The 16,415-nt window shown below is 42.7% G+C and overlaps 1 protein-coding gene across 1 annotated transcript in view; it reads left to right on the top strand.

Moving 5' to 3' along the window:
* Positions 1 to 16,415, top strand: part of ZNF805 (zinc finger protein 805) — a 54,106-nt gene that overhangs the window by 6,314 nt on the left and 31,377 nt on the right. Inside the window, exons 3-4 of the mRNA XM_006915918.3 lie at positions 2,273 to 2,368; positions 6,783 to 8,202. Coding sequence (XP_006915980.2) covers positions 2,273 to 2,368; positions 6,783 to 8,202 — 1,516 coding nt within the window. The remainder of the gene's footprint in view (positions 1 to 2,272; positions 2,369 to 6,782; positions 8,203 to 16,415) is intronic.

The raw sequence follows: 16,415 nt of genomic DNA, 5'->3' as shown, positions 1-16,415 counted from the left end.
AGGAAGGGCTGGGCCCCAAAGGCAGCAGCCTCTTCCTGAGATGGCTCCTGTCTGCAGCATAATTAGTCCTTTCCTCTAACCTCTCCTCTTTTTTTGATGGTGGGACACTTCTCTGTCCCTTACCACTTTTCTTCTTTCGTCTGGGTGTTTACCTGATAAGCTCTTGGCAGTCCTGAGTGGCCTCTGCTGTGAATGATGGCCTCTGTGTCTAGGGAGCCACAGACAATCTCAGAGGACATTTAGGTGGCTAATACCTAGGGATGTGTAATGGCTGCACTGGCATCTGATTGTGTGACCATTTGGTTTTAGGAAAGAGACTGATAGGCACATTGGCCCCTGGGTGTGCAGTCGCAACTGAATTGGGAAACCACCTCAGGTGTCCTGGGTGGGAGCAGGAACTGGATGCTCCTTACTATGTTTTCTGATACATTGGACCACCAATCTCTGAGGATGGGATCCTTTAGACCCTACTGGGTCAGGGGACAAACTGCATCAGCAGTAAGGCAAGTGACAATGACAAGATTTGCCCATGAAGCAGTGTAAGCCTCTTTTGTGGCATGGTGACTGTAAGGAGGGTGACCCATGCTCTGTTACCAATGGATCCCTGTACCCTCCTGGGACTGGTGTCTGGACTCTTCTCTAGGATGCCCTCTCAAAAGGTTAGGCCAGTGTGATCAGTCCTGCAAGATAGGGAGGGAGGGTCACTCAGCGGAGGAGCCACCACTGGCTTCAGTGTTGTTGGCTCAGTTGATCACAGTTGTGTCCCAGCAGTCTGGGGCACCCCAGCCTGGTGCAAAGGCTGGTTATTCAGTTGTGCTGCTTGCCCCTGGGGTCACCAGCCAAGAGGCTGGGTGTGTTGACCGTGGAAAAAAGACTGATGAGATCAGTCTCTTTCAGCTAAGGTGCCAACCATGGAGCCTCAGCCCTCTCAGACTCAGGTTACCGCAACTCTAAGGAAGGACCTAAGGCACAGTCTCTCAGACTCTGCCTAGGGTCTAAGAAAGATGTAGATCAGTGAAGATACATACCTTGTCTAATCTTACTGCATAAATTTATTTCAAATTTAAACAACGTAATGCATTTAAATTGCATGGCATGATCCTTAGGTTATGATTTCACCTTATAAATATTTTGAAGTGCGTGGACCTAGGAACCACCGATCAGCAAAGTCTTCTCAGGAAGTGACATTTGAGCTGACTCCCAAGAGTGAGTTAGCAAAGAGGAGCAAGGTAGGAGAGATAGGAACCTTTAGGATAGAAGGGTTGATACGTACAAAGGCCCTGAGGTCACAAGGAGAGTGACTACCAATGGCACTGAAGGAAGGTCTCATCCACCTTTCTACTGCCCACCACCAAGCCCTGTGCTGGGCACGTAGCAGATGTGAGGGAGCATTTGCTTGGTGACAGCCGGTGGATCAGGACCTGCCCGAGGGGCCTCCCGTGGGTGCTGGGGCCTCCCGTGGGTGCTGGTGCCTCCCTGACTTCTCTACAGACACCATGTGTCTTTTTCTCCTGCATCTGTGCTTGGCTCCATGTGACAGAGCAGCTCAGTCTTCACCCTGCAGGATATTTATTGTCTTCCCTAACAAGAAGCTCAGAAGTGGGGCTGGCCCCTGGTGGGGGTGGCTGCCAGCCCAGTGTCTTCATTTTTGCTTCCTGTCTTTGGTCTGTGTCCTTCAGCAGGTTCCTTCAGAGAAGTCCCAGGACACTTCAGGAACAAGCAGAACTGTAGATCCCTGTATGCAGCTATTACCCTCCTACCTCAAATGGCATGTCATTAAGGAATGGCACTTGAAAGTTGGTGGAGACCAGGGGTTTTCATCCTTCCTTCAATGCCAGAATCATCGGGAGAGGTTTTTAAATCTTATACCTGGGCCTTACGCACAGGGATAGTTTCAGTCACGTGTGAACCAGACACATCCCAGGCAGTTCTGATGCACAGGTGGTTGAGATCCACTTACTTGGATCAGTTGGATCACCTTCTGGAAAACACCTCCCAGGCTCTCAGGGTGACAGCTGAACACTTGGAATTCCATGCGATGGAATCAAAGGGAACAGATGCCATCTACACAGCCAGCATTACTGCCTACAGTTCAGGATGCCAGTGTCGGGGTTTGGGCCCTTGCTTTCCAGGTCACCTGTCAGTTTTCGTTTGTGCATTTGGGAGTAGCTTCATTTGAGGTCTTGTCCTCATCCTGAAGTCCCAGACTAGATTGGTGTTCTTTCTTTTCACAAAATCCTCATGTCTTCTCTCTCTCTCTCTCCACGAACAGGGTGTCCTGTTCCCAGACCTGAGCTGATCTACCAACTGGAACATGGGCAGGAGTTGTGGATGGTGAATAGAGACCTCTCCCAAAGCACCTGTCCAGGTAGGAGCCTAGAGGTGGGCAAGTGGGAAGTCTCACAGGCTTGGGACCTGAACGAGACCACTGGCCATGAATCCCTGGGGAAGCTTCTTGTTGTGGCCTGTCTGGTGGTTTGGAAGCTGTGGAGCCCTTGGTCCCATGGGCCCTCTGACCTCATGGAGAACAGGGTTGTGTGAGTTAAGATCTGTCTCGGGCTCAAAGCCCAGCGTGGCCATAGCAGAGTCACACAATCATCATGTCTCTGTGTGAGTTAAAACTAGCTACCAGATCAGAGAAGCTCCAGTCTCAGTGCTTAGCCCCGCTGTTTCTCCCACTCACAGCGGGGTCCATGTGGGTCAGCAGGGAGCCGCGTACCACCCAGTTATTCAGGATCCTGGTGCATTCTGCCATCAACATGTGGCTTCAGGTGCTTCTGACATCCTCCAGCTGATAGAGGAGAATGGAGAGAGGAAAGGAGGATGTTACACCTACTCCTACAGACACCAATTCCCCTCATGTCCCACTGGCAGAACTAGGCGTTCGGGGCACACTTGGTAGTGTGGTGAAGCTGTGTGTCCAATTTGAGGAGCAAAGGGTTTGGTGAGTGTAGTCGGCTACACTCAATCTCTTCCCAGAAGATGCTAGTAATAACAGTTTCCATGTCATCAGGTTGTTTTGGGCTTTAATCACATAATGCATTCACATGTAAACCTACTGAGTGTAGTGTCTGAGCCATAGTAAGTGGCTCCTGAAAGGTAAGCCATTGGTGCTGTCATGCCCATTGGTCATAGTCACATACCCCATGTTTCCCTCTGCATTTTGAAGAGAAGGGCCTCTCTTCTCTCAGTTACTCCCTCCGGGTGTACTCTACCTATCCCCAAGACCTCCCTGCTTCATCCAGTCTTCTTCCATTTGTCAGAAACACAGGGACTCCCTTTTTCCTGTCTCTCTGCACCTGTTTGGTAAGACCTCAAGGTAACATTTGACCACCTCTGCCCCACATCTGGGCTGCTGAGGGCATTGAGGCTGTCACATGTGGAGACAGGTGCCACTGCAGTCATGTTCTGTGCCCTTGGGCTGCTCAGCCAGCCCATGAGTGTGTATGCAGCCCATCCTCAGCTCTTTAAGAGTCTGTTTTAAGCCTTCTGCCATCTCCTCAGTCCCATGTCTCCACATGAAAGTCTCAAAGGCCCCAGAGTCAACATGCCCAACAAGGAACCCACGACGTTGCTCATTCCCACCTCCCAAGATTCAGCAAGCAGGTTAACTTGTCATCCAAGCAGTTTAGAGATCAGATGTGGCCTCAGAGAATAACTAGCACCTCCGCCTGCCCATCCTACACCCATCCAGACCACACCACTTCCCACAAGTGTTGGCATATGGCCGAGGATGTGCCAACCAGTTTCCATGTGGAAAGTAGACTCCCTCCTATTGCTTGGTCCTCACCCTTCCACATTCATCTAGACTTGTTTGTAGCTTCTCCTGTTACTCAGTGGAAGAGGTCCTTGCCCTGGCCATGGCCAAGTCCTGAGTCTAGATCCAGCCTCTTCAGGGGAATTCATTCTTTGCTTACATGCTTTTTTCGTAACTTCATCCTTTCTCTACTCAAAAATATACTCAAGTTCCTTATAATTGAAGAAAATAAGAAGTGCTTCTTCATCTAGACTTGTTTGTAGCTTCTCCTGTTACTCAGTGGAAGAGGTCCTTGCCCTGGCCATGGCCAAGTCCTGAGTCTAGATCCAGCCTCTTCAGGGGAATTCATTCTTTGCTTACATGCTTTTTTCGTAACTTCATCCTTTCTCTACTCAAAAATATACTCAAGTTCCTTATAATTGAAGAAAATAAGAAGTCTTATTTTCTTACATTGTATTTCTTATCTTACATTGTATTCATCCATTCTCCGAGGCATTTAATTTTTTGCATCTTTTCACTCACAAATAGTGCTGCCCAGAACGTTCGTATATATTGATCACCTTGAACATGGTTGGGCGCGTCTTTGATGTTTCTTGGAGTAGAATTGTTGGCTTGTAGGCTATGCAAATTTTCAAGTTTACACGATAATTGCCGTTATTTTCTAAAGAGGCTAGACCAACTCACACTTCTCCCAGGAAAAAATGGGAGGGTCCACTGATCATATCCTGTCCAGTGTTTGGTATTATGTCAACATGCTTATCAAGTGGGCACACAATTAATTGTATCTCATTTTCTTTAGCACCTTATCATATGATTGTTGGCCAATCTGTGTTTTTGTCTTTGAAATGTCATTTCATGATAAATGCCTATTTTTCTATTAAGTTGTTTGCTTTTTGATATGTAGGGATTCTTTGTATATTCCTGATACTTTTATCAGTTATAGATGCTGCAAATATAATTTTCTATTTTTTAATTTTGTTTTTTTCACTCTCTTTAAAGTATATTTTGTTGAATAGAGGTCCGTACTTTAGTCTAATTTGTGACATTTCTTATTTCATTAATGATTTTTTTGTTTAGCGTAAAAATCTCACTTTATCTCCCAACAGCAAAAATATATTCTTGTTTATTTCATTCTAAAAGTTTTAAAACTTGACATTTGACATTTAGCTCTTTGGTCTGAAGTAGGGTTTAAGAACAGTGTGATAGGAACGCAGTTTTGGTATTCCCAATGTGTCACCAATTTTTCCAGCTCCGATAACTATATATATTCTCTCCTATATCCTGTGCCTCCTCTGCCACCTTTCAGAGCGTGTGTGAGTGTGTATCCTGAGCGCTCCGTCTTTTTTCCAATGCCTGTCTTCTCTCTGTGCCAGTACCATGATTCTTCAAATCTATAATCCCCTAATAGTGTCTGATAAGGTAGATGTCCTTCTCCTTATTCTCGCCTCTCTGGTCTTCCATGCAAATCTAGTCAGACCGTCAAGTTCCATGATAACTTGGTGGGCAATTTACAGGGAATTGTATTGAATTCACATATTCATTTGGGTAGAATCGTTGGTTTTATATTTTTAAATTCTTCACTGATAAACCTCTTTATAATGTCTTTAAGTAAAGTGTTATCATTTTCTCCATCTAGATCATGTGTATTTTGCTAGTCTTCACGGAACTGTTCCTCAGGCATACCAGACTCAATATTTTCAGTGCAGTCACACTCACCTCTTGCCTTATGAGCCCTGTCCTGAGAGTCCTCACTGTACCCCAAGTCTGAACCTCAAGAATCAGCTCCCCTCTATCCCCACATGTCCTTGGACTCCGATTAGCACCGTCTTCTCGTGCTGTGCAGTGCCTTTGTACATTGTCTTCTACGGCTACAGTGTCCTTCTCACTTTCTCTTGGTGGCAGCTATTATGGTGCCAGTAGGGCTCACATCGTGGGCACCTCCTATTGGAAAACTCCCCTGATCTTTTCCTACACAGAGTTAGCCAAACTCAAGGTTAAGGACACAGAACTCAAGACTGCCAAGTCTGCCCAGGTCTTCTGACACCAGCTATAAGTTCAGGGATCTCCCAAAACCACCCTCAGCTTCAGTGATTTGTTAGAAAGACTCAGAAAACTCCCTGAAACCTATTATACTCACTATCATATTTATTACAGATAAAGGATATAAATTAGAGAATTGGAATGTGAGGCTTGAAGTGTTCCAAACACAAAGCTTCCATAACCCTAGCAACTTGTTACTTCCTGGCTGCAAAGTACACAGAGTATTACTCACTGGGTATCCAGATTTTTATTGAGACATCCTTACATAAGCACAATTGATTCTTTGCCAGGGAGACTCAATTTCCAGCCCCCCTTCCCTTTCCAGAGGCCCAGCTGATATCATATGGCTCAAAGCCCCAACTTTCTAATTACACGGTCTTTCTGGTGTGGCCAGACCTTGTCCTGAGCCAACTCTTTAGCATAAACTATCTAGGGGCTCATAATGAGCTGTCTGTTGTCATAAACTATTAGGTACGTTTCTAGGGGCCCACCATGAATAACAGATACTCCTCTCACTCTGGATATATCTAGAATTTAGAGGTTACTTCTTTGGTGACAAAGATCATAGTTCTCTTTGGGGGGAGTTAATTTTGCGTTAAACACTTCTTGTCTTCCATTGGGACTGCATTAGATGCCCTTTCCTAGTGCTCTTATAGCAAGTAGGATGTTCCCGCTCAGAGGAAACTCAAAACACAGTGTCATGTTATTCTGTCCAGCCATGTCCAGTCTGGAATTGTGGGAGTATCTCCAGTCCAGATCTGCTGTCTTCTCATCCAGCTACTGCCCTTGGTCTCCCATTCAAGGTGTCAGCAGTCCAGGGACCAGGACAGAAAGAAATTGCAGTCCTGGGATTCAGAGGTAGCAAAACGTAGACACAGAGGCACTATTTTCATTTTCATATTTTTTACTAAAATGCTGATATTTTTCCTTATTCTTATGTGTTGAGATTACTAATAGACCTTTTTCTGTACTGGGTTTCTGTTAGGTAACAAAGAAAAATTCAAGACCACAGAACCTACCATTTGTGAGCCAGAACTGTCTGAGGGAGCCTTACTCCAGGAACAACCAACACAAAAAGTTCCAGGGGACTGGCAGGTGAACCAAACCAAGGAGCAGGCTGGTCCATCAGAATTGCATAAAGGACACAGGAGACCAGGGATAGACCCCCAGAAGGAGAAGTTCCCTGGGAGCCGTGAAGGTGGCAGCTCAAGGACAGCTGCTGGTGTGTGTTCAAAGATTGTACAGGAGCCAGTCCCTCCAGGAGATGCTGTCTTTGACCATGACTCATGCAGATTAAGTAAAGATCCCATGACTCAGGAAGAGGAAAATATCTTTAAATGCAATGAATGCGGGAAAGTTTTTAATAAGAAACACCTTCTTGCTGGGCATGAAAAGATTCACTCTGGAGTGAAGCCCTATGAATGCACAGAGTGTGGGAAAACGTTTATTAAGAGCACACACCTCCTGCAGCACCACATGATCCACACTGGAGAGAGGCCCTACGAGTGCATGGAGTGTGGGAAAGCCTTCAACCGCAAGTCATACCTCACACAACACCAGCGGATTCACAGTGGAGAGAAGCCCTATAAGTGCAATGAGTGTGGAAAGGCCTTCACCCACCGCTCCAATTTTGTCCTGCATAAGAGGAGACACACTGGAGAAAAATCCTTTGTGTGCAAAGAATGTGGGCAAGTTTTTCGACATAGGCCAGGATTTCTTCGACATCACATCATCCACAGTGGCGAGAACCCTTATGAGTGCTTCGAGTGTGGCAAGGTCTTCAAACACAGGTCGTACCTCATGTGGCACCAGCAGACTCACACTGGGGAGAAGCCCTATGAGTGCAGTGAGTGTGGGAAGGCCTTCTGTGAGAGTGCAGCCCTCATTCACCACTACGTCATCCACACTGGGGAGAAGCCCTTTGAGTGCCTCGAGTGTGGGAAGGCCTTCAACCACAGGTCCTACCTCAAGAGGCACCAGCGGATCCACACTGGGGAGAAGCCCTATGTGTGCACTGAGTGTGGAAAGGCCTTCACCCACTGCTCCACTTTCATCTTGCATAAGAGGGCCCACACTGGAGAAAAACCTTTTGAGTGCAAAGAATGTGGGAAAGCCTTCAGCACCAGGAAAGACCTTATTCGACACTTCAGCATCCACACAGGGGAGAAACCGTACGAGTGCAGTGAGTGTGGGAAGGCCTTCAATCGCAGGTCAGGCCTCACGAGGCACCAACGGATTCACAGTGGAGAGAAGCCCTACGAATGTATGGAGTGCGGGAAAGCCTTCTGCTGGAGCACGAATCTCATTCGACACGCCATTATCCACACTGGGGAGAAGCCATATAAGTGCAGTGAGTGTGGAAAGGCCTTTAGTCGCAGCTCATCCCTGAGTCAGCACCAAAAGATGCACTCTGGAAGAAACCCTGCCAGTGTAACAGAAGTGGGAAGACCTTTCACCAGTGGACAGACTGCAGTCACCCTTCGAGAACTCCTGTTGGGGAAAGACTTTTTGAATGTAAGCACTGAGGGAAATCTTTTGCCAGAGAAAACATCTATCACATCATCTGATTGTGCATACCAAAGAGAAACCCCACAAGTATCTTCACTGTGAGAAAACCTTTTGTTGCAGATCATCACTTGTCATGTGAAGATGCTTTAGAAATTGACCCCCGCCTATAGCCTTATTCTGCATCTGAGAATGTATCCATGAGACAGAGACCAGTCTTCCTAGGCACCAAGGAAATCCTGCACTTACATCTTTCTCCTTAGGTTACACTGCAGTTTTATCTCAGGAATTTTTCTTGGAAGAGACTTAGAAGAGAAAATACAGTGAGGTTTCATTAAGCCTATAGCACTTTCTCATGGATTACTTAGTTTACTTGGGGCAATGAGAATGTTGTTTCGGGGCCAGAGGGCCTTGACCTTTTATGTGTTTTGTGTACATTCATTGCTGTCCACTGTCAGGAGGGTTAGAGAGTTGAGGGCATGTACTTAAGGAGATAAGGATACACATAAGAATAAGCATATTTTATTGCATCAGTTAAAACTATTAAAGCTTTGATTTTTTAAAAAACTATGGGGTTTTAAAACCTAACACCCCAATTTATTGTTTTATTTCTGTACCTATACTGTAAATCTTAAAATTGAGTAAAGGGATTCCTCTCTTTTTATTATTTAAAATTGACTTAGCTTTCCTAGTTCTTTTGACTTTTCATGTAAATCTTAAGATGTCTATTACAAAAAAAAAAATCTTGCTCTCATTTCAATAGAAATCTGTAGATCAAGAATTGGCATCATGGACAAGTACACTGATTAAATTTATTTAAGTAATTGTTTTATTTCATTAACATTTCATAATTTTTAATGTACTGAAATTTTTTCTTTGGATTTGTATCTAGGTTTTTGTTTTTGTTTCTTTTGAGTGATAGTAAATGGGAATTGTTTTTTAAACTTTAATTTTCCACATGATCTTTGGTAGTACACAGAAATATAATAGTTTTAGGGATGTTTTGATATCCCCAACCTTGCAAAATTCACTTGTTAGTCATTTCTTTGGATAGAATCCTTATGATTTTCTGCCTAGAAGCGTCAGCTGCAAATAGTTTTATTTTTTCCTTCTCAACTTATGTACCTGTTACTTTCTTTTCTAGTCATATTGCACTAGCTAAGACTTCCTATGATGTTGAATAAGAGTAGTAAGAAAGGACATCCTTTACTGCTTCCTGATACTAGGGGAGAAATGTTCAGTTTTTCATCATTTAGTACAATGATAGTTAAAAGTTTATTTTCATAGAGTTTTCTTACCAAGCTTATAAAATTACCCTCTATTCCTAATTTGCTGAGGGTTTTTTTGTTATGAATAAGTATTAGATTTTGTCAAATGCTTTATCTCCATTAATTGATATGGTCATCTGAGTTTTCCTCTAGCCTGTTTGATATGATGGTATTGTATTAATTGAATTTTGAATGTTGAACCAGCCTTGCATTCTTAGAATAAACCCATTAAATGGTGGAGTGTAATTCTTTTTATATACATATTAAAGCATTCCATTCGATAATATTTTGTTTAGGAAGTTTTTTTCTAATTTCTTGAATGGTATTAAAACTCCTGATCTGGGTAAATATGGAACTATTGAAAGTACCTATTTCACACTAGATAAATTAGAAGTATAGTCGATCCTTGAATAACATAGGGTTTGGGGCACTGACCCCACACACGTTTGAAATCCACATATAACTAGTAGCTTTCTCCATACACGGATTCCAAACCGTGGATCAAAAATACAGTTGGCCCTTGAGCAAGGCAGATTTCTGCACATGAGTAGACCAACACTGTTCAAATATGCATTGTTCAAGGGTCAATCGTACTATAAATTTCCTTCACGGCACTGTTCTAGCTTTATTTTAATGTGTTTCAGTTACAACATTCAGTTATAAATATTTCCTGATTCTTTTAGAGACATAATCTGTGGATTATTTGGAAGTATGTTTTATTTCTTAATGTTGGGAGTATTCGTGCTGGTTTTTTGTTTTGTGTTTTTGACTTCTGGTTGTTTCATATTTGGCCTGTTTAAATTTGTTGAAGTTTGCTTTATGACCCAGGATATGGTTTATCTTCTTGAATGTTCTGTATGGCTCCTGGAAAAGAATGTGTGTTCTGCTGTCATTGGGTGGGGTTTCTTTCCGTAAATGTCTGCATGATCCTGTTGGTGATATTATTCAGATTTTCTACATCCTTGCCGAGTTTTCTTTTGTCTAATGTTTCTATTGATAGTTGAAAGTCCTGCAGTAGTTGTGGAAGTGTTTTTTAATTTCTGTTAGGTTTTACTTCATGTATTTCAAAGCTGTGTTTGGTGCATGTACATTTAAGATTGCTATGTCATCTTGGTGTATTGACCCTTTTATCATGTATCTCTTTACTTTTGTTCATTTTCTTGCCTTTGAAGTATACTCTATCTGGTATTAATATAGTTCTGCATATTTTTATTATTTGCATAGTTTCTATACTCTGTAATTTTATTTTCAACCTTATGTATATCATTACATTTGACTAAGTTTCTTGTAGTAACACCTTGTCAGGTCATGCTTTTTTATCCATCCTGCCACTTTTCATTGGTAGATTTAGATCATTTAAATTTTAAGTAATTACTGATATGTTAGGGCTTAAGTGTTCCAGTTTATGATTTGACTTTTTTTGTGTGTTTTCCTGTATCTTGTACCTCTTTTTTTCTGGCCTTCCTTTGGGTTTCTTCAACATTTTCTAGAATTCCATTTGACTTATAATGTTATTTGAGTTTGTGTCTAATTTCTTTTAGTAGTTACTTTAGGTACTGTATTGTACAAACAAAGATAACTTATTACAGTCTAACTTTATCAGCAACTTAGCATTTTGATGTGTAGAAATCTTAATTCCATTAGGTTCCTTTACATTTCCCTTTTTTTTCATTATTAGAGGTATACAGTACTTTAGTTAGACATTTATATAGTTTATGAAATGATCCCCCTGATTACTTGATCACCCATCTGGTTTTATACACAGCCATTACAATACTACTGACTAGATTTTCTATGCTCTACTCCACATCCTCATGGTCATCTGTCAACTACTAATTTGTACCCTTGAACCCTTCACCCCTTTCTCCTAGCTCCTCAACACCCCTTCCCTCTGGCAGTTACCAGATTGTCTTCTGTATCTGTGAATCTGTTTTCATTTAGTTTGTTCCTTTTGATCCTTAGATTAGCATATATAAGTGAAATCATATGGTATTTATTTTTCTCTGACTTATTTCACTCAGCCTAATAACTTCTAGGTCCATCCATGTCATTGTAAATGGTAGAATTTCATTTCTTTATGGCTGAGTAATATTCCATTACCTATATGAACCATAAGTTCTTTATCCAGTTGTCTGTTTATGGGCATTTAGGTTGCTTCCTACATTCTTAATATAATCATTCTAAGTATTTCCTCTTCATACACTGAGAGTCATATTGAATATTTTTATAATTCTGCCTCAACTGCCAAATGCTTTGTACAAAACTCACTGTTCCTTTTCCTAAAATAGATCAAACCATGCTCGTTATCTGCAAATTAATTTTCTTATTTCACAATATATCTGGGCCATCCCTAAAGGTTGAATGAGATAAACCAAAGTCACTCTTTAATGGCTGCATAATCTGTGCAGAAAATACAGGCAACATCTGGGTTTAAGGTCAGGGGGTCGGGGGTGGGGGTAGAGAAGGGCTAATGCATGCATTTGGGTTTTGATGTTTTTTGAGGTGCCTGAAAAACATCTCAGTGAATCTCATTCTATTTGTTGTCCAAGCCAGGCACCTCACAGTCATTTTTCTTTCATTATCCTGCATCCAGCCACTGTCTCATTTTGTTCATTTTACTTTTTCTTTTTCCCCTTGATAGTATGTGTTTTAGTGAATGGCCACACACACTAGTATGTTTTTATTCTAATGTTGGGTTCCCCACAGAGTGCTTACACAAAGCCGTGTGTATAGTCAGCACAGTATATAACATGTTGACCTCAAAGAGAATCTACATGGGCTTTAATGGCCAGATCTGTAAGATTTTAGAAGACATAATGAATAATTGTGTCGGAGGTCCTTAAGATACCCCAGGTTTGAGGATATGCTAGGAAGACTGCTATGATTTATTATAGCGAAGGGAATCAAAGCAAACTCAGCCAAGGGAAAAGGCACAAAGACTGAAGTCCAGAGGAAACCAGGGACAATTTTCAATAGTCCTGTCTCAGAAAAGTCACAGAGGACATGACTAATTTAAACTCTGTCGAGTTATGACAATAAATTGAAATGTCTGTTAGGGAAGCTCATTAAATATGCAGTGCCCGGGGATTTTAGAGGGCAGTCTTTCTAGTGCATGCCAAATGCTAGACCTTCACAACAATAGCAGGTGTTCAGCATAAGCCACATTATTTACCTTAGCACACTGAGGTACTAAGAGTCGTGACTCTGAAGTAAAGTGAAAGCTTATCTATAAATAATACCACTGTAACCAAAAAGATCACTAAGTCACAGAACAAATTCTGAACTAGCCCAGATTTAATTTAGTGATGACAAAGTAGAGAGGAAATCTGATGAAAAAGGACTTTGCCTCTTCCTAATACTGATACACGTGTATGTGTGTGTATATGCACCACTTAGGTCCCTATATATGTGCCATATGAACATGTGCATACTACCTGTGTATAACAAAATGGTCTAACTTGCAAATATGCTCATTGTTTTCCTTCGTCTGTAAAGATGTAAAGGCCAGATCAGTGCTCTGTTTCTATAGCACTTATGTCAACAATTCTCATCTCTGTTCCTGCCATTAATACTTGTAGCCTCTGGCTTCAACAAACAGCTAAAGAAAAGGTGCATCATTCAGTGCTTGAGACAGGAGTGTGCAATTTCAGCTCAGTCACATGTGCAGTCCAATTGTGAGTTTTACTGGGAGGGTCCTCTGCAGGGACACGATGCTGGAGACTTGCGGGCACATGGTGTCTGAAAGTGTGTGCAGCTCCCTTTGGACTCTTGCTCCAGCCCACAGACCATCTTTCCAGTCTCGGTTGTGGAAAACTGAGTTACCTCCAGAATGCTCGGTGGTGTCATCCTTGAGCTGTGAGGGTTGAAGATTTGTTCTGTTTGCTCACAGGTGTGCTACACATCTCACAATGGAATCATCTCAGCTAAATTAGAAATGGGCAGTGACGAGCATGGGCCCTCTAGTCAGGCTACCTGGTTATGCTTTCTGGCCTTGTTCTCTGCTGATGACTGAAAAATTTCTCTCCACTCTGCTTCCATTTATTGTGGCTATCCATGTATTAAGCATGTGTTTTTATTCTGAGGTTTATGTTGGTTGGGACCTTGCAGATAGTGGAAGACATCTGTCCTCCCGGGGCTAAGTCCTAAAGGTAGCAAAGGGTTCTGTCAGTGTGCCTTTCACATGCAAACCAACCAATCCAGAGACTACACCCTTCACCTGCTGCCTTTAACAAGTTCTCACACATCAAGACTCTTCCCTAATCACCCCAGTACCAGGTACCAGGCCATTAGAGCAGTTCATACACTAGGGAACCTATTGAAATTATTCAAACTAGCTAATCCTAAACCTGCTTAGCCTGCTTACCTTGCCCACTCCCTATGGAAGTGACAGTGTGGTCCCTGCCCACCCACCCTCCTTCTGCCTTTTGACCCCTCCCTGGTGCTTCTCCTGTGGAGCATGGCGGGCACTCTTAAGGGAACTGCAAGTATCTTCAATGGCAATTATCTCCTGATCTGTTGGCCGCATACAATAAAACTACATTTTAAAACAATATACCTGAAAGCATTAATGAGATGATAAATACCAAGAATTTAGCAAAGCAAACCAGCCATTTATTTTCAGGTCATTCCAAACAATGGCGTGTTAATACACCCAACCAGATGTGATCTTTAAGTTGGAATAAGCCATGGACAGAGGAAGAAGCAATGCCAAGGAGGACTGTCCAGATGAGCAGGTGGAAAGCAGGCATTCCAGAACCATCGTGTTAGATTTGTTACTTCCTGTGGGGTTGGTATTTTAGAAAGATTGTTCCATGTGTCATTGTCAAAGCCCCACACTTCTCATAAGAACCAAAACTAAGTGAGGGCTGCAAAATCATTAGTGGCAACATCAGATACTCTATATATCATTTCTCTAACTTTTTGAGGTTCGAAGGAAGAAATGCCTTCCTGTGTGCTGTTTCCACATCCTGCCTACATCATTTGTTTTCTTGATTATCCTCCCTTTCACACACATCTTCCATCACTCTCTTTATCCCTTAAGGCATTGGTGGCTATGTCATCTTTCAACATTTCTGCTTACTACTCTAGCTCTTCCTAGTTCCATTCCATGTCCCTACTTTCAGGTATGAGTCCTCACACATTCTAAGTGCTCCCTTCTCACTGTGTCTCTCCTTGAACCTTGGAGTCCCACTTAAGCAGTTATCACCCTTTTTCCCCATGTAGAGTCCCCACCTAATGTTTGCCTTACCTGTCATCTCAGCCACCTTTAAGCCTACTTTTCATTTGCATGTTCTTTTGTCCATCATCCTTTCTGACTTGTCCTTGCACATTGGCTTGAGTGTCAGACATCACCGCTATGATCTTTCCTACATCTCAGTTTCCCCAACTGTCATTTTGGCGCTTCCTCTCTGCCTTTAAGTGAGGAGCCCGTTGGGGCTGTTTTCCCCTCTGTGCAATATTTCCACTTCACCATTATCTCATACCTTAGTCCTCTTTCTGAGCCCCCCTGACTTGTAAGCCTCCCTGTTTGTTACAATGCCACCTCCACCTCCACCCTGGCCACATCAGCAGTGACTCCCACGGTTATCCATTTTAAGCCCTTCTCTTTTTTGTGTTTGAGACTGAACTTGATCCCATTGATCACCCCATTCTTGAAATACACTCCTTTACCTTGCTTCTGTAACATCACCTTCCTGATTTTATCTCCCTTCTCTTTTATTTCTCCTTGTTGACTCATCCACCTCTAGCCACCCACTGAGTTTTGAAATTTCTAAAAACTTTTCCCAGCCCCTTTCTCTCTGTGGTCTCTCCCAGGGCCTATCTGCCCTTAGCTTCAGTTACTTTCTTTTTTGAACACGTCAGAATTTATTTCTTTGGCCCTGACTTTTTGGAATTTTAGACCTGAATTCTTGATCGTCTCTTGCCATTCCCATTTGTGTGTTTCAAAGATACCACAGTCTCCAAATTCTTGGATTCATAAAATGGCTCCCACTTTTCCCTGGTTCTGACCCAGTTAGTGTTTCCTCAGTGCTACATGTCAGTGTTTACTTACTGCAGATAGAAATCTCTGACTCAGCATGGTTCAACTCCCAGGTACAGTCAAAAAGAGTTGCCAATTTTACCTCATAAATGCCTTTTAAGTCTGTCCCCTTCTAATGGTCTAATCTACCATTTCCTTTCTAGACCATACCATCACCTCTACTTACCTTACTAGCTGGGTCTCCTTTTATCTATATTTTCTCTTCAGTCCATTCTCCACACTGAAGCCAGAGATACAGCTCAGATTAGATGATGCACTTTACTCCCTCACCTCCCAAGCACATACACCCTTAAAGTGTTTTGTGACTTTCTTTGGCCCATCCAAGAGGCCTTACCTGGTGTGGGACATGCCTAATTTACTACCTTTTCTCTTACACAACACTTAGCTCTCTTTATTTCCCGTTTCTCTTCTTTTCCCCACCTGCCACAGGTGTACTTTGGCCAGCAAGTGAGTGCTTATCCCTCACATCTCACCTCAAATAGCATTTCCTCAGGGAACCTTTTATTAGAACACCTATCTTGATCATAATGTTTCTTTTTCAAAAGAATCCTTCATGGTTTTTTGCTCCCTTAGACCATCTTTAGGCTCGATAATTTGCTGGAAGGATTCACAAGACTCAGGAAAGAAGAGAAGAGGAGAGGGGAGGGGAGGGAAGGGGAGAGGAGAAGAGGTTACAGTTTATTACAAGGACACAGATCAAGCTCACCAAAGGGAAAAGCCATGTAGGCTTTTCCATGAGAAAAAAAGCAAAGTCCATGAGAAACCAAGCACAAGCTTCCAGGTGTCTCCTCCCAATGCAGTTACA

Source organism: Pteropus alecto, unplaced genomic scaffold (assembly GCF_000325575.1).
Source record: "Pteropus alecto unplaced genomic scaffold, ASM32557v1 scaffold326, whole genome shotgun sequence".
Taxonomy (NCBI): Eukaryota; Metazoa; Chordata; class Mammalia; order Chiroptera; family Pteropodidae; genus Pteropus; species Pteropus alecto.
Note: the sequence above shows the minus strand (reverse complement) of the source record. Positions and strands in the feature narration are given on the sequence as shown.